General features: G+C 38.9%; 1 protein-coding gene across 1 annotated transcript in view; it reads right to left on the minus strand.

Moving 5' to 3' along the window:
• The window catches only part of COL28A1 (collagen, type XXVIII, alpha 1), a 198,752-nt gene that overhangs the window by 63,122 nt on the left and 116,146 nt on the right, over nt 1-19,484 (minus strand). Inside the window, exons 26-27 of the mRNA XM_011974720.1 lie at nt 16,883-16,951; nt 14,556-14,624 (exon numbers count right to left, since the gene is read on the minus strand). Of these exons, the coding sequence (XP_011830110.1) occupies nt 14,556-14,624; nt 16,883-16,951 (138 nt within the window). The remainder of the gene's footprint in view (nt 1-14,555; nt 14,625-16,882; nt 16,952-19,484) is intronic.

Below are 19,484 nucleotides of genomic sequence, written 5' to 3' on the forward strand. Positions count from 1 at the left end.
CTGTATGTTTTGATATTTTCTTGCCAAATGGATTTAAGGGAATGTGGATGGAGACTTTATAGAATCTAATCTCTATGCACAGGGGCTTTAGCTGTAATAGTCCCTTCTATCTTCAGCACTTACCACAGTACCCAGCACATAGATGCTCATTAACATTTGTTGAATAAATGCTCTGGAAGATGGGCAAGATTATAAATACTGAGGAAAACTACAGACAGGACTCATGTTTTTCCTTGGGTAGCTACTGTGTATCCGGGTATATGTTAGGTGCTCAGGATACACAATAAACAAGACATCTACTATCTCACAGTATGGTGGTTAGATAAGAAATGATCACTCATGGTGTGAGAAGTGTTGTGATGTGGACTAGTCACAGTGTACCATGGGAGCACAGGCTTCAAGAGACAGCGAAGGCTTCTGGAGGAGAGGCTATCTAATACAAGTCCTGATATATAAGTCAACCCGCTCAAGTGGGGGTGAAAGGGATCTCTCCAAGAAGAGGGAACAGCACGTGAACAAGCACGTGGCCCAGGAAACACAGCTTTCATGGGGAAGCTAAAGACTTTCAGTACAATCAGATCAAAGCCGAGGGGATGAGAAGACTTGAGAACGGGTACGTAGATCATATGTGTACACTAGTTTTTGAAGCTGATCTCTTTGGCTACATGTTATAAACTGAAAGAACCATTTCAATGCCTCTTTTGACTTGTTTTCTTGATAAATACAGAAAATCTTTTAAAATTATAAAATGGATTTTTTATTATATACTCACACTCACATTTTACTGTGGATTAAGTTTTAGCTTATTAAAAAGTACATTCCAGAATGTTTGTTAATGGCAAATAATAGACAGACACTTCCTTACTGGACTTTGGTAAGGAAGTCAGGTAAGGATGAGTGGCACTTTTCTTAAATGTATGTACTAAACCTGGTAATGTGACTTATAATGTCTCAGCATGTAATATTTATAGACTAAGGTGATAGAAAGGATGGATTCCACCATTGTTCTTGCCAAATGTATAATGAAAATATTCATCTAGGGATAGGGTTTTTGTTTTATGCTACAGTCCAGATATAAAATGCAGTTTTGTATGGTTCGATAGCTTACAATTTAGTGGGTAGATTTGTAATTAGATTTATATACCTGGCATCAATTTTGTCATAATAAAACCTTTCCATTCCATGTCTCAGCTTTTAGACACAAGCCACTAGATAAAAATCCTTTCCTAAGAAGTTAAATTTATGTGAACTAGATTTTTGAATGCCATTTGTAATTGCCTGGATGCCTGTAATAGCCTTCTTGGTGCAATCCTGGCCCTGTTGCAGTGTATTCTCAGTCCAAGAGTCATGGTCATTTTTTTTTAATTGCATATCACTCCTTTATTAGACTGATCAGGAAAAAAGATTTAGTAAAGTTGTGCTCAAATGAATACTGGGCCCATGTGGCAGGGCAAAGCAAATAGAACATGATTCAGAAATCAGTCAGTGAAAGACACAAAACAAGGCGGGGGAGGGATTCTAAAACACACAGCAGGAGACACTCCTACCCCTGAGAGGCCAAGGAGCTTATATATGGTCTGACTTACTCTTTGAAAGAGTGACTGCCCCCAGGAGACAGTTACTCTTTCAAAGAGTAAGTCAAACCAAATCATGTTGTTGGTCGAATCCCAGGAAATGGCTCCCCATTTCACTCTGAGGGAAAGCCAAGGACCTAAGAAGGCCTATGTGGCTATAGGCCCACTCCAAATTCAGTGCTGTTGCCTCCCTGACCTCATCTGCATCCACACTAGTCTCTTTTCTCCTCTTTGAACATGTCAGCCACCCTCCTGCCTCTATTGCACAAGCTCTTCCCTCTTCCTGAAATGTTCTTCCCCAAGAAATCCACAAGGCTGCCTCCCTCACCTCCTCTGGTCTCTGCTCAGATATTATCTACTCATAAGGCCATTCACTAAAATTACATCACACACCTCTATCCCCCCTATCCTGCTCTTCTTGATTTGCCATAGCAGTTTTCACCTTCCAACATACTATATAACTTTTTTATTTATTATATTTATTGCTAATAGAAGCAATATCCATAAAGTCAGGAATGTTTGTCTCTTTTGCTTATGATACATCCCAAGCACCTAGAAGAGAGCCTGGTGTGCTTACATATGTTCAATAAACATTTATTTACTATTTTATTTTAATTTTTTTTAGACAGAGTATCGATCTGTTGCCCAGGCATGAGTGCAGAGGCATGATCATGACTCACTGCAGTCTCAACCTCCTGTGCTCAAGCAATCCTCTGGCCTCAGCCTCCTGAGTAGCTGAGACTACAGGCATGTACCACCATGCCCAGCTAATTTCAATAATCCTTTATTGAATAAATTTCTGAAATAAAACTTTGTATAACTAGCAAGGATTGACTAGTGGAGCCAGTATCCTTCACTTTAAGCAGAAAGAAGATCTGATTTAAGAACTTGTATATGAACTAATTTTCTTTATATGTAAAACAAAAGCAGATTATATTTTGAAGGATGTATTAGCATTATTCATCTCACAACCCTGGCAAAGAGTGTGTGCACACTGTTATTTAAGTACATACATAGCAGGAAAACATACCAAATATGATTGTTTACAAAATCACCACAGTATGGTAATTTAAGATAGATTGAGGTCTGTGGAAGATTTATTTCTTTCTAAAACTGGCATAATAATCACAATGGGAACTATTAACACATCAAATTTCATTTTTCAAAACCAACAGAAGCCAGCTGGAGAACTTTCAGAAGACTAGTATTCTAATGGATTAAAAATCTATTTTCTGCTTTGAAATTTAAGAGGTACCATTTAAAGGCATAATTGCATATGCCTTTTATGAAGTCTTATAAAAGCTCACTGTCTTTATGCCAACGAAGAGGAATTGTAATGAATGTGTTAGGACTACTCTTTAAATGTCATCTCCTCAAATATGAATTCACAGGAAAAGCTGTCCATTTCCAAGACAAGCTTCCTTGCAGAAACCACAGAATTGTGAAAATCTAACAACTAGAGAGCATCAGGTGTCTCATTTATTTCTAATTTAATTATTAATCTAAGAGGATCATGGAAACTATAACAATATTGCATAGTGATTGGCTGATCTAGTGACAGGCAACGATGGAGTAAGGTTCCTCCACCTTAACTCTTAATATATTAATATGAGTCTTTAAAAGTAGGACCTAGATAAGATCAATCAAGAATTTACTAAGTATACACCCTCTCATGGGGCAAAACCAAAGCATATAAAAGAACCAACAGACACAACACCCTTAGGTTTATTCATGTCCACTAAGTATATTCACTTTTATTGCATTCATTGTGATCCTGCTGCTTTATAGTGACAGATAACTTGGTCACAAAGGTATCAATTTAAGAAAGTCAAATCCAGCTGTACCAAATAAATGCCTACCTGCTAGGCCAACCACGCATACCAACCTGTAAGAGTGAGATATTTCCACTATTGAACACTAGGATTTAGAAAATAATCACTTCACAAGTTTAGGGTTCTCTTTAATAATGGAATCCAATAATTGTTTGTTGAATTAAAGTATATATGAATGAATCATTTTGTGGGTCTAACAGTATGATTGCAGGTGGAGCTTGGTCATCACCCAGCTATTCATTCAACAAATATTTATTAAGTTCCTACTATTTGCCAGACACTCTGCTAGGTGCTGGGAATGAGAGGGGGATAAAATAAACACAGCCTCAGTGCTCACAGAATTTCTTTTTACTTTGAGAAGACAGATAATCAACAAAGAAAGAAATATTTTCAGATAATGATAGTGCTGTGAAAACAATAAAACAGGATAATATGATAAAATGATGGAGAATGGGGTAGGCAGGATAATGTGGTCAAGGGTGGTCTCTCTAAGGACATAATACCTGAGCTAATACTGTCATAAAGAGAATGAACCAGCCATGTCAAATGCCAAGATAGAAGAAACAACAGTGCAAAGGCTCAAAGGAGTGAATATTGTTTTTGAGGAATAGGATGAAAGCCAATGTGCTCTGATTGTATTGAGTGAGATAAAGTGAGATACAAGATAAAGTTAACGAGGTGGACAGCATCCAGATTATAAACTTTTAATGGTTTGCTTTCTTTTCTTTAATCTTTAAAAAATATTATAGGAATACCTTAGAAGCTTTTTAAGCAAGGAAGTGATATGGACTAAATTCTTTTTCTAAAATAATATTCTACCCATATAGAATGACTATGTGAGTTTTAAAAAATCAAATAGAACTTCTGGAAATGAAAAATGTAACTGAAGCTAAAAACTCAATGGACTGGTTAAATGACAGATTTGATACAGCTGAAGAAAGATTTAATGAACTGGAACATAGAATAGAAAAATAACAGCCATAATGTAACTCAGAATGATTAGATTGAAAATGTATATATAAAAGAGATGTAGAGAGGAAAGAACTAAAAGGTTTAACTAAATGAAGTTTCAGAAAGATAGTGGGGCAGAGGGGGAAGAAGACTAGGTCAGAAGCAATCTTTGAAAATATAACACAGAGAATTTTCCAGAAATCATAAAATATACTAGTCTACAGAATCAGAATTTCTAATGAATCTTAAACAAGATAAATAAAAATCAATCTATATCTAAACACATAATAGTAAGAATGCAAAACACTAAATAAAAAGAGAAGGTATCAAAAGCCGCCAAGAAAAGGATAAATTACTGTGAAAGGAATAGTTAGACTGATAGATAACTTCTCGAGAGCAATAATGGAGACTAAGTGACAGAGGAAAATCTTCCATGTACTCAGAGGAAAACTGTACTTGAAATTCTATTCTTAGGAAAATCTCTTTTAAGAAGATATTAAGGAGAAAAAAAAGATACTTTCAGGCAAACTAAAATGGAAAAAAAATTGCTCTAGTAGACTTTTACAAAAAAAAAATTCTAAAGAATACAATGCAGGCAGAAAGACAGTGGTTTCAATCTGAGATGCAAGATGGATTAAAGAGAAAGAGAATAGTAAATACATGAATAAATCTACATAAACAGTGACTATATCCCAAAATAATATTTTGGGGGGTTAAAAACTGATTAAAATGTAAAACAACAACAATAATATCAGGGTAAAGTAAACAGAATTTAAGTATTAGAGGATTAAAAATAGAACACCAGTGAAATGTAATCAAAGGACAGTAACTACATTAATTTCAGATAATAAAAGACTTTAAGGCCAAAAGCATTACTAAATGTGGGGTCTTAACAAAGTCATTACAACCAATATCCTATTTTCTTTTCTTCTATTTCTTTTTCCATTTTCTTCTTAATTCCATTTCTGTGTTTCTCTGCCTCCAGTTCTCTTCATTTTAATAGTGGTGGTTCTTCTTATTTGGCTTAGAGTAGGATAGGCACTAGTTCCTGCATTACAGCCATGCTCATGATTCCCACTCTGACAATGCGAAAAGTTGTTCTGAAGAACTGCTGCTGAAGAATTTTTGCAAGATTAAAGACAGATTGCTCTGGGGCTATCTTTATGGACTGCCAGTTTGAGCCACAATACTCAAAACTTCATTATCTTTCCTTGGTTAGAGATTCTGTAAGTAACCCTGAGCAAGTAATTTACTTCATTTTCCCTTGCTTCTTATAATTAAAACAAAAAGACTTATCTGCAACTAGGTAAGGAAAGGTGCTGATGACTAAAAAGCCAACAGTTGTAAAGTTCTTATGGTGTTTGTAAGAGCAATAAAAGTCTGTTTAGATTACATATTGTGCACTAATTTGTCATAGAGGATTGCAGTATAAAAGAACATGTCCTTCAACCAGTCAAACAGGAAAGAACTTGATAAGTCTTTGAAGGTGTGAGAAGTGATTATTACAGCCCCATGCCAGTGCAGCTACACATGCCAGCCCAGATCCTGCTGTTGTTTTTCCTTGTAAAGCTAGCATTGATTTCAAAAGGTCACTAAATCCAACTCCTGGATTCTGAAGAACTGTACTTGGGGAAAAAGAATTGCTCTTTATGTAATATTTCTATCTTATAAAAAAATAGATTATCAGGAAAAAAAGACCTCACTTTATATACCTCACATCTCCATGTGTCAACTTTAAATTTCAAGATGCAAATTAAAATTTTGAGTGACATTTCGTTTTTAAGACCTCAAATTGATCAGTTTCCTCTCTCTAACATCTACTCTGATTTGATTACTACCTAACGCATGATTAAGTAGGTCATGTGAAGAGCAGCTCTGAGTGATTTGGAAGATGCTATTTAACATCTCCGTGACTTAGTTTTCTATGGCCTACCTCACAGGATGGTGAGGCTTGAATAAAATAATACATCAAATTTACAGAGTATAATATGTCCCTACCTCTCTCCAGGAGCCCAAAGCTCTAAGTACTAAAAATACCTCTTATCTTGCTAAAAGGAGATGGAGAAAAATTTATACTAGTAACTTACTTCCGACCAACCAGTGATGGGTAGGAAAAAGAGAAAATGCCTTTTATAAATTTTCAACAGTGAAATTCATAGGCTATAAAGGTGGTAGCAGCAGCTAAGAGTAACTTATTCATGTCCTTCACTTGACTTGGTTTTACATGGACAGAATCTGTTACAAGAATGAAAAAAAATATATGGTATCTACATCTTTATATATTAGACAGATATGAGTAGGTGGGTAGGAGGAAGGGAGAAAGAAAGGAAGAAATGAAGGAAAAGGAGAGAAAAAAGACCAATTTAAACCAGCAGCATACGTACCATAATTATAAATTATGGACTATTATAGGATGATGAGTAGTTTTAGTGTATGACAGTTCAAAGGAAATCTTTCACATAATTTTCTAACTTTTGGTGATATTTTCAAATCTCCTTTTTAAATATTCAGAATCAGCACATAGTACTGAGCAATGTCTTATCTTTATTACCAAATCAGCAGCCATTTTTATTTTTCTTTTGGAATTTGAAAACTATAGTAAACCTTGAGATAGGGCACCCTATTTAATTCAAAAACGTGATTTCAAAATTTGCTTTTCCTTTTTGTTTCATGGCAGATTTCAGCAAATCTGTGACGGTCACTGTCATCACACAGGGCCTTGTTCATAGCAAATAGGCAAGAAATACAAGCCAGTAATAATGATTATTCAAGCTCCACTCAATTGAGAGCCTAAGGTTTTCATTCCAAATCTGATTTGGAGAATTGGATATTAAAAATGAAAATTTAATAATGAGATTGAAAGAGGAAAACAGTCTACTATATCCTCAGATTTTGATTTAGGAATTATTTTTTTAAATTATCCTTTTTCTTAACTGGCTTGAAGGAACGAAAGCAACTTGGCCCAGGAGGTAAATGAAAGCGTGAAAGTGAAAAGTACAAATGGTCACAGACCCAGCCTCAGTTAATAAATGCAAATGTGCCCTGATGTGTACCACCCTACAGAGAATACCGTGAGCGCTTTTGATTTTGGTTTATAACCCGGGTAATTGTTTTCAATTTGGTTTTAAAAATAATAAAGGTATAGAGATGCTTTCAATGTCTGTAACTAGGTTTGTAGATTTTGATCACCAGGATAATTTTTAGCCACACCATCAATCCCCTGCCACAATTGACATGGCAGGCATAATCTTAAAACACCAAACTGTTTAAAACTTGAAGCCTCTCATGTGGTCTTGACTCCTCCTTTTTATGAAGTGGAGTCATTGTGTGAATTTCAAAATTACAATAAGAGATAAGTCACAGAGGTTAATTCAAAGAAAGTTCCTGGTGCACGCAAACACATCATCTATGCTATGCTGTTAATTGGATAACTGATTGTTTCTATTAATTTCTGAGGTGTGTTCAACTTGAATGCAGTGATTTTACTACCACCAAGATTGGTTTTTTTCTTCCTTTTTTTTTAAATGCTGTTATTTAGTTGCAGTCAAGAAGGAGAAAAAAACCTTTAAGTTCAAAAGCTAAAGTCATAATATTAAAATATATGTGCGTTACTCCCTTCATAATTAACACCATTGTACAGCATGGTTATGAGTTTAGAAGATGAAAGAAAAATTCCTCGTATCAATACTTTTAAAGCCTTCTGTAGGTACTTACAACTTAGTGTACTTCAAACCCATCCCTGACTTTTTTTATAAATGGGATTCCTTTTTCCCCCTTAAGTTAAATTTCAATGAATAAATGGTTTCTGTTTGGCCTTCAAGCATGGCAATTATCTGTGTTGTAAAAGATTCATTCTAACCACAAATCTAGTCCAGTGGATTCTGGAAACACTTTCAAAGCAATCAGGTCACAGGTAGGAGCTGGGCAGAAGGTTGGCAGGCTCCATGTGAGATTTCCACTACAGAACCGTGACATTCTTTCAAAAGTTAATTTTTCTTGTAAAGGGAAGCCAGAGGTAGCAAAGACATCTGATTCTATTAAAAGAGCCCCTGGAGTTTACAGAAACACAGTTATTGTGGCACAACTGAGACAAACCAAAAGAAATCTTCCTAAGAAATGACATTAATCTCAAACACAGAGTCAATAATCTTATAATGTTCCACATTATGCCCCAAATTGCTGAATCAGAGGGCTTTGGGGGGAGAAGCAATTTTCTGGCTGTGCCCATTTATGCTACACTCTGCAAGGTGAGCTGACCCACCCATCTTCACACCCCTACTTGGTCTCAAATGCTGCTGGCATCCCAAGCAATCACCCAGGACTCCAAACCTTCCCTTATTCTCCTTCAGGAGCCTAACTGCTGCTCCTCTTTTTCTCCTGAAATCAGGCTCTTTGTGCCAGCTTTGTCCCCCTCCCCTGATCCTCTCCCTGCTCATCTCTCCCCAGCCTTTGAATCATGGTGCTCCTACTAAATCCCAGGGGTCCCTCATTCTCTGGCCCTGGCTTTGCTATGGACATGAATGAGCATTTCCTGTTACTTTCCTGGTCCTACCAAAAACCCTAAGCCCCTCCAGCTCTTTGGCTGATTCTCAGCCTGTCTACTGACAATTTCTAAGTCATCCATGAGTAATACTGATGCTGTTTGAAGTAAGTAAGAAGATTATCAATGCTCTAAGGTTCTCTTTTTAGGTTAGGATAAAATAAATGATGGGCTAAACTCAGTCCTTATAAGCCCAGGTGTCTGTGCCCACAGTATCAGGAGAATGACGGGGCATTCTGGAAGTTGCCATGGAGACCACCAAACTTTCTATTCTCTTCTGGAGGCACCAAAATACTTCAGAGCAACAAATAACTTAAAATTTCCATCTTTCCTAGAAACAAGTTAAATTATGAATGGCAATGATTGTTGACTCTTCACGAAACCTCTGATTCCTTTTCTTCCTGGGCACACAGCGTGACTACCTTTCCCAGCCCCTTCGCAATTAAGTACAGCGATGCAACTAGTTCTCACCAATAAAATGTGAGCAGAGGGGATACATGTCAAATCCTGGCCAAGAGTTTATGAAGCAGGTATACCCCTTCTACATACTCCCTTTTTGCCTGCTGGGTGTAAGTGGTAAAGAGGCCCAGTCAATAGAAGAACCATAAATGGAAGACAAGGTTTTCTAAAATTCTGTGTGGAAGAAAATCACCCACCAACCAGGAACACACACATTGGACTGTTATGTGAGCAAAACCCTCTACTCTGTTTGAACCATTACACATTTGGGTGTCTGTCTGGAATTGGAGCAATGCCTACAATAACAAATGTAACCAACATATTAGGCTTAAGAGCATTAAATCACTTGAGCATTAGAATTGTAGGTCTTCTTCCTGGAAAATACAAGAGGGACTAGCAGAAAGGGAAGGGAAACAGTAGAAATAATAATGTGAATAGCTACAAACATTTTCCACATATATAACCGTGTATTACATGCATTACACATACTATCTAATTTCAATCATTCCTCACAACAACTTTAGTAAATAGTACTGCATTATCACATTACTCAGATGTGGAAACTGAGGGAGACATGTAATATTCAGGAAGTGGAGGAGCCATGATTCAAATCTGGTGACTCCATAGCCCACATTCTGGTTGAATACCAACTCTGTGTCCTAGATATTTTATACAATTTTTTCTTTTTAACACCGTGTAAAATAAGCCTTATTATCCCCATTTTAAAGATTAGTAAGCTGAGATTCAACAAAGATAAATGATTTGTCTAAGGTTACAACTGGAAAAAATCGAAGCCCAGATTCAGGCCAAGATATGAGTGACTCTAAAGTCACTGAGAAATGAGTCCCTCATTCTCTTTCCCTTACACCGTGGAGGTCAGAATATAGATAGAGGGAGATGTCATGCAGAATGTATTTCACTCTATTTAAGAGCTTCAGATGTCTCAGAGGTTGATCTGTTAGGTCCGTGACTGTGTGACCACTGTAGTCATTGCTATTTGTCAGTTTTGGGGACCCCGGAGTTTCTGTTGGATAGAGGTCACCAAATTACCCAGCATGTAATCGAGGCTATTTTTTAAAACTGATAACAAACTTGTTAGACTTGAAATAACCCCTCCTTTGCTATAGCCCAACAAGAGGTATCCTCAGCCAGGGGTGGATCAGTCATGTTCAAGCCTACAGGAAGAGCAAAAGCCAGGGGCATGGAAGCTAAATCTCTCAATGAATAAAGCATTTATGCATAGGAACAATTATAGTAGAGCCAGTCCACAAATCTACCTCATAAAGTCTTTAAAGTCAGGAGGGCTACCAGGAATTGTGTTTATATAAGGACTTCTGGGTCCTCTGAATATAAGTACTAAGGGAATGTCAGGGTTGATCAGGACACTGGAACTGACTTAAACAAGGATAGAGAGGGGGAAACTGGCATAACTCCCAATTAGAAATGAAGAATGGGGGAAGCCATCCACGTCTGTCTCCGTGCTTTGTAACCTGGGTGGTCCACCCTCTAATCACATCCCTCCTGGCCTCATATTGGCTACTTGGTATATAAAGGAATTCCTCCAGACCCAGCCCCATTGTTTCTCCCTCCTGACTTAATCTGTGGGACTTCTGATCTATATCTGGGTTAGCTGGAGGCTCACAGTGGGACAAAATGGTAGCATCATATAACTTCCTGACCTGTGACATGAACCATTTTAGGATCAAACAGCCACAGTCCCATATTCATCTATCCAAACTACAGACATTTGTGGTTGGGAAAAAGCACCAAGGCCCTGAAGGAGCTGGAGTTCCTCTTCAGTGCAGAGCCAGTTGGACCAGCAGAGGAATGGCAGGAGGCTGCCATGGTACTAAATAAACAGGGGTGAGCCCATCGTGCTCTCAGGGTTTTCCAGGACCAGAGCTACCACAGCAGCAGCCCTGGGTGGTCCCAGAGCCCCAGGAAAGGCAGGGGAAAGAGATTCCCAGAAGATCATACTCTTCCATATACAGAATCAAGAGAATGGGAAGGGGTATGGAAAGAGAAGCCCTTCTACTCCCACATTCCTTCCAGTCATGTCCTTTCATTTTACAAATGGTAGCCAGAGTGAGTCTCTTCCAAACTGATCAGATCATTCTTCAGTTGCTCCTAGGATTAAGGCCAAACTCATTACTTGGCCTATAGGACCTCACAAGGGGCCTGCCTACTGCTGTAATCTAAATTCACTCCATTGTGCCATCCTCTATACTCTCCAGAACCCAAAGTCTATTTTATAGCCTGTAAATCCCATGAGGACTAAGTTCATATATTTTTACTCACTACTTTATACTAGCACTTGGCTTATATGCCTGACATAGGTGGTGCTCAATCAGTATCGGTTGGTTGGTTGAATGAATGAATGACTGGCTGAAGAGCCAATATTCCAGCAACTAAGTTAGGTGAGTGCTGAAGCAAATCACTTGTGATTGCAGCTACAACCCTTATTTCTCCAATAAATGGAAGCGGATAGAGAGACAGAGTACAGTTCAGGCTTCTGTGTTAAAGGTTAACAGCAACAAAGGTTTCCATCAAAGCCTACTAAGCACACACATCAACAGAAGCAGATTTCACTGATTCAAATGCTCTTTGGGAAGGGGTAGGAAATAAGTCAACAAATGAAAGTAAGAAATGAAATTTTACTGTTCCTATATCCTTGAAATGACTCAGAAGAATGCCACCAATTTGGTTTTTCAGTTCCCTCCCTTTTGCAGCGATGGTATTTTGTTGGTGCAATAGTAATTGCGGTTTTTGCCAGGGTCATGAAAATGAGGTGGAAGTCCTGAGGGATGTACCTCTGCCCTGCTGCCAATTGGATGCCAGGCAATCCAATATGTCTAAAGAGGTTTTCCTGGTTGTTTTTGTTTGTTTGTTTGTTTGTTTGTTTTTTGGGACAGAGTCCCACTCTGTTGCCCAGGCAGTACAGTGGTGCGATTTTGGCTCACTGCAACCTCCGCCTCCAGGGTTCAAGTGATTCTCCTGCCTCAGCCTCCTGAGTAGCTGAGATTACAGGCATGCACCACCATGTCTGGCTAATTTTTGTATTTTTAATAGAGATGCGGTTTCACCACATTGGTCAGGCTGGTCTCAAACTCCTGACCTTGTGATCCGCCCACCTCAGACTCCCAAAGTGCTGGGTGTTTTTTTTTTTTTTTTTTTTTTTGGAAGACAAGTCTCGCTCTGTCATCCAGGCTGGAGTGCAGTGGCACTATCTGAGCTCACTGCAGCCTCTGTCTCCTGGGTTCAAGCGATTCTTGTGCCTCAGCCTCCTGAGTAGCTGGGACTACAGACATATACCACTACACCAGGCTAAGTTTTGTATTTTTAGTAGACGTGGGATTTCACCGTGTTGCCCAGGCTGGTCTTGAACTCCTGACCTCAAGTGATCTGCCTGCCTTGGCCTCCCAAAGTGCTGAGATTACCGGCGTGATCCACCGCACCCGGCCTAGAGAAGTTTTATGAGTGAGCCTTAGTCAGAGCTCACTGCTAAGCAGCATCAGGCTACAGCCCTAAGTGAAGGAAAAACTTATCTCATTTCTGATAAGATGGGGATACGTGGCAGCTTTGATTTTGGTTCTTTCCTATGATGGGAGGCTTCAGGACCTGGTTCCATCCAGGATGGAGTTTGGACACAGCATAACCCTGAGAGCATAAGGATGGGCAGGAAGCCAGATAAGTTATAGTTGGTAAAGATTAATTAAACACAACCCGGGCGAAAATGAGGAAGTATTTCCCAGATAAAAGAGTGGAGAAAACCGGTCCCACGCCTAAAGAAGTGGCAGCAATAAACTAACAGCATGTCTAAATTGAACTTATGTTGGTGACAAGACCTGTGGTTTGGCATAGGTTTATTCCCTAAGCAAACTCATGTCAAACTGTGTGTATAGCACTACCACCTTTTAACCTTAGAATTTAAAGATTAAGTATGAGATTGGTGTTGTTTATGAGAAAGCAGAGTTTTGCTATATTTTCTTTTCAGGGCTCGTACTATATGGGCAACATGCCTATTTGGCCTTTGCTTGGATACTCAGCCCGAGAGATGAACAACTGTTATTTAAAAGACCTGCTGTAGAAGCTCTAGACATTGTGTGATAAACTGGAGATTTAACACACATTCTATGAGTTCTGCTCTTGACTGAGCTCACTCTCTCTACACAGAAGTAGGCGGTTTAATTTCAACATGGGATTTTCACATTTATTATCTTAAGCTCCTACTGTCTCCTACTTACTAAGAAGTTCTGCTGTTTGAAAAGCAGTTTATTTTTAATGTTTCCACATTTTTAGAATCAATCTCAATCATCCAGAGGTGAATAACTCAGTTTCAAAGCTTAAGCACGGTAAATATATATGTAAAACGAAAAACCACCTCATGAGGGGGGCAGCAGTGGAATAGGAAAAAGAGTGAACCGATAAGAACAACAACATCAACATATTAGAAGCAGAAGAGGGAATTTTTTAGAATTACATAGTAACCTTTAGATGCCAAATTTGTCTACTGAGACATGCGAGACCCTGAGAGTCCCGCCATGCTGGATAAGCTTGAGGCTGCTGACACAGAAACAAAGTGACATGTAGATGGCTATGAATTCCAGTAACACAGATTTAGGGCCTAGAACAGAGGTTCTCACCCTGGCTGCTCAGGAGAATCCCTTGAAGAGCTTTGAAAACTACAGCACTCACGCTGTACTCCCAGAGATTTGGATTTCGTTCCTCTAGGAAAGGGCATTAGTACTATTCAAAAGCTCCCTAGGTGACGCCACTGTGAACTAAGATTGGGAAGCCCTGGGCTACCATGGAGGATACAGGTGAGGAAGGTGAGGGGGAGAGAGAGAGAGAGTGTGAGCACAAGCGAGAGAGCGAGGGAGCATGAGAGAGAGAGAGAGAGAGAGAGAGAGAGAGCAGCTGAGTATAAATCATTCAATTCACAAAGAAAGGAGAGCAACAAACCATAGAACAGTTCAGGTTTGCACCAAGCAATTTATATAATGTTTAGCATTTGCTAAAGGATTGTACTCATACCATTTTTACACTTCCAGATGATGTCTCTAAATACTGGATGCCATTTAACTGCTAGGCTCACAATAAATCTATTTCATAATAGCCATTTTTGTGTTATCAACAACCTCTTCTCTCCATCACTGTGGTGAAATCAGAGGTGACTCCAGCACAACTCCATTCACTTACTTTAATTCCTTGTGATCCATAGCCAGGGGGACCAGGAGGGCCCGGCAAGCCTTTCTGCCCAGTATCACCCTGTTAGAAGATGGGGAGAATTTGAAGACAAAATGTAAGAAGATCGAAGAAGAAAGAGCGTTAAGTATTACTACTCTCAGCTTCATTCTTACTTCAGTCTGACCAGGACCTTCATGCTGCCTATAAGCTACTTCTGATTTTACTTCAAGTGCTTCCCCAGTATTTTTAAACCACAGAATTCTTTGCAAACAAAACCTTATATATAATCCAAATAAAAATTAAGCAGTAAGCAGAGCTGCTTGGCCTAAGCAGAAATGGAGGCCCAGGGCCTCATCTGCTTGGGCCCCCTTCACTGCCCTACCACCAAGCCCAAGAACACCAGGGCTGCCCTGCACCACGTATGAAAACCACTGACATCTGGCTCCATATAGCTTTAAGATGTTGCTCCATTTCTTTTTTTTTTTTTTGAGACAGATTCTCGCTGTGTCTCCCAGACTGGAGTGCAGTGGCGCAATCTCAGCTCACTGCAAGCTCCATCTCCCGGGTTCATGCCATTCTCCTGCCTCAGCCTCCCAAGTAGCTGGGACTACAGGCACCCACTACCACGCCCGGCTAATTTTTTGTATTTTTAGTAGAGACAGGGTTTCACCGTGTTAGCCAGGATGATCTCGATCTCCTGACCTCGTGATCCACCCCCCTCGGCCTCCCAAGTGCTGGGATTACAGGTGTGAGCCACCATGCCCGGCCTCCATTTCAATATAAGGTGTGATTTCACTGAGGTTGCAGTTAAAGATTCAGTGGATATCAATGTCCAAATTTTTAGGAAAATATGTAGATGAAGCAATAAGCAAATGTAGCATTTCCCAGTATCTGTTCATAAACTGAGCCCATGTTTCTTTGGAAACACTTCGTGGTGGAATAAGATTGGAAAATAGCATGTGCTTTCCCTTGGAGATCTCCAGTGCACACTAATATAGTAGATTAATGGCTCTAACAAGTCCCACAATAAAGAAATTAGTGTAAAGTTGCTTGTCCCAGAAGTTCCTAAATTAACATTGGGTGGAAGAAACCTTCAGAAATGCTGAGTTAATATAAGTTATTGTATAAGTCAGTCTTTTTCTTTCCAGTATAAAAAAAAAGCTTGATTTTTTTCTGATTATAAGAGGAATACCTGCCATTGCAAAAAAAAAATTAAACAGAAATAAAGATGACATGAACAAGAAAAACAGACCCATCTTCCCATCACCCAGTGATAATGACTACTAACATCTTGAGGGGATTGTCATCTATTTAAAGTGATCTAGAAGGTTCAAAAATAGCACACTGCCAAAATGGAGTTGATGGACAAAACAGAGATAAACTGAGAATCTTGGTAATTCTGGGATGCTCAGTAAAATCTTTGACTCATACAGGCTTTTCCCTCTCTTCTCTGAGAATGGGCTCTAATTCACTTCTGTGCATTTTCAGCATGAATATATCAATTCAAAATTTGAATTTGTGGTAAGTGGTTCTTTGACATCTATTTTCCCTATTGAACATGCTTGCTACTTCTTTACCCGACGTTTGAACAAATCAGATAAATTTGTTGAGCAAGTGAATGAACAATTAAAACTAGATTTCTCAAACTCAGCACTATTGACATTTTTTAGCTGGGTCACTCTTTCTGATGGGAAGCTGTCCTGGGCATTGTAGAATGGTTGGCAGCATCTCTGGACTCAACCTACTACAACCAAAAAATGCCCCTAGGCATTGCCACATGTTCCCTGAGGCCAGGGAAGGGAAACAAAGTCTCCCTCTCTGAGAAACACTCGATTAAAAGAATAAAAGGATGAATAACCACCAAACTGAAGGAGACATAGAAAGGAGGGAATATGGGCCAAAAGAAGTTGCTCTCGTCTTCTCCAGGGACAATCAATCTAGACTCTTGCACTGACGCCCTGCCAGAGTAGCTGTGGCACACAGGGCACAACACATTAGCAGGTGACCTGTTAAAAGGCCACCTGAGGCACCTCTGCCAAAGTAAAGATGTGCTTCTTGACAATGGCACAGCCTCTAAGAAACCTGGAAATGTTCTGAGCACTTTGCAATTAAAAAGAGGCTGACTTGCTCATTTCTTTTGGGGGAAGTAAACGGCTTTATAAATTCAAATGTTCTATTTTACTGAATGTTCACCTAATACGAAAAATAAGACTTTTCATCAGTCATCCAGAAAAAAAATAAGTCAACACCAAAATGAACACTTCCTATGAAGCTACTGTTCACTTGTTTGTCACTGATGGTATCTAACCCTCACACAGAGCACTGAGCTGAGGACTCACCTTTGGCCCTTGGGTTCCTATGCCCCGAGGCCCAGAAGGACCTGGAGGGCCTCTGACCCCAGGCTCTCCCTGAAAAGACACAACGAATAACAAGTTACTAATTTTTTTAATACTTTATGTTTTTTTTCAATATATATATTTTAATATAAAAACTTCTTGAATGTGACTAAGGTACTAATTGAACCCCCTTCTCCTAGATCACTTTTACATTACCACTTGGGCAATCTTCAAACCAACAGATCCAGGTCCATTTCAAATTAATCAAGTCAATTAACTTCTTGGCAACATTTACTTTTATCAGAACTCTCTTCTCTAGAATTTGGAAAAGTATTGTGAATAGAGGATGGAAGAAGAGACAAGAATAAAAAACAAGAAATATAATCATATCCTGAACTAGTTGCTTTTATCATTGTATGCCACAAAGATTATGCTATTTGAGTTAGAGACTGGCTCTATGATGTTTCTGCCACCTCATTAATTGGAACTGCAGGGTAAACTCTAAAAAGGATTTTCAACTTCACTAAGGCACGACAGCTTCATAGCTGGCAACTATTACCAGAAAATTGGTGGGACCTGATGAGGGTAGGTGAAGCCCTGTGGCTAGACCTACTAGAGATGCTAATGATGGGAAGAAGGAGAGAAATAAAAATCACTTCATTAGCCACCTTCTGTATTCCCAAGACAATGCTACACATGTTCATATATGTTATTTGATGTAATTTAGTACTCACAATAATCCTGCATTATAATGATGTCTAGTTTATGTAACTTCTCTGAACCTCAGTAAATTCATCACATATGTAGAAAATCATATCTGCATTTCATAGGGCTCAGAATTAAGTGAGACAAAGCTTATAAGTGTTTCTATCATGATTTTTACCACAGAATAGGCACTTAGTATATGTCAGCTCCACCCCCCTATTTTATGAAAGCGGAAACTAAGGTTTGCCCAAGTCTGCACAGCTATTAAGGTGCAGGGCTAGAAGGTTGTAGAAAAACAGGAACCCTCATAATTACTGGTGTAGCCACTTTGGAAAACCGTTTGGTGGTTTAAGGTTCAACATAAATTTGCCATATGATACAGTCATTTCACTCCTACATACACACCCAAAGAAGATAAAAACGTATATCCACACAGAGACTTGCATATGAATGCCCTTAGCAGCATTATTCATAATAGCCCAAAACTAGAAACAGCCTAAATGCCCATCAACTCGTGAATGGACAAAGTCCTGTAAATTCAGCAATAAAAAGGAATAAACTATGAATAAATGCTGTAACATAAATGAACCTCAAAAACATTATTACTAATGAAAGAAGCCAGATATCTTATATGATGACATTTACAAAAAATATCCAGAAAAGGTATCTCTATAGAAACAAAAAGGAGATTAGTCACTGCCAGGGCCAGGGATAGCAACATGGATTAACCATAAATGGTCTTGAGGGATTCTACTGAGGGGATAAAAATGTCCTAAAACTGATTTATGGTGATGGCTGTATAGCACAGTAGCAAATTTACTTAAAGAACTACTGAATTTTATACCTAAAAAGGATGAATTCTATAATGTGTAAAATTATAGATGTGTAGAATAAAGTAATAAAGAATAAAAAGAACCAGGGTCAGGCTTTGAAATATCTCCCAAGACCTTTGCCTTAGGTCCTGTTTTGCCCATATCCTGTTACCAGCTAAACAGCTTCTAGCTTCCAACATTGCAAAAACCATAAATTATAAGAAATGTTGAAGTTGTTTATCCAGAAAAACAGGCCATCTTTTAATTTACTTTCTACTTACAAACTCTAAAATACTTCTAGATAACACAAGCCCTTAAAAGGACAGGGGCCATTTTAAAACTGTACTTTATTACTGACTTAATTCTTTTAATATCTACTTTCATAATTATGTATTTCTCTTTTGCTTACAGGCCACTTTTAGTATACTGTCTCCATCTGTTCCACTTAGTACTCAGCTGCTTTTAAGGCTACAGGTGCTAATTGTCTCTTTAACACCTCTCTCCTACTGACTCCCATCTTTCAGTGTCCCCAAGTTCCTGCCAGCTGAAAGGATCACTCCAACATCAAGGGCTCCAAGTAGAGAACATGAAAACCCTGTAGTACATACATTTCCATTATCACTCCTTTCCTGAGTACCTCTGAAGTACCTTCAAAGGGAGTGTAAGTTCACTGCCTGAAGTTCTCCAACTGCACCTGACTGATTCATATACTTTGCTACATCTTAAAAGGGACATGTCTTTTCTCTTCCAAACATTTTGACACCCTCCAACAAAACAAGGAAGCATAGTCAAATAAATCTTACCCAAAATCATTGAATGTTTTATCAAAAATAATACTCCTCTTTGCTCAGTCACCCCAACCTACCCCAGATTTGATGGCTTCCTCTCATTCATTTCTGTTTGCCTGTGCCCTTCCATGATGAGGTGAAAAGGTTAGGAAGGATACAGCCAGGTAGGGCACGGTGGCTCAAGCCTATAATCCTAGCACTCTGGGAGGCCGAGGCAGGTGGATCACGAGGTCAGGAGTTCGAGATCAGCCTAGCCAATGTAATGAAACCGCATCTCTACTAAAAATACAAAAATTAGCC

This window comes from Mandrillus leucophaeus, unplaced genomic scaffold (genome assembly GCF_000951045.1).
Source record: "Mandrillus leucophaeus isolate KB7577 unplaced genomic scaffold, Mleu.le_1.0 Scaffold148, whole genome shotgun sequence".
NCBI lineage: Eukaryota > Metazoa > Chordata > Mammalia > Primates > Cercopithecidae > Mandrillus > Mandrillus leucophaeus.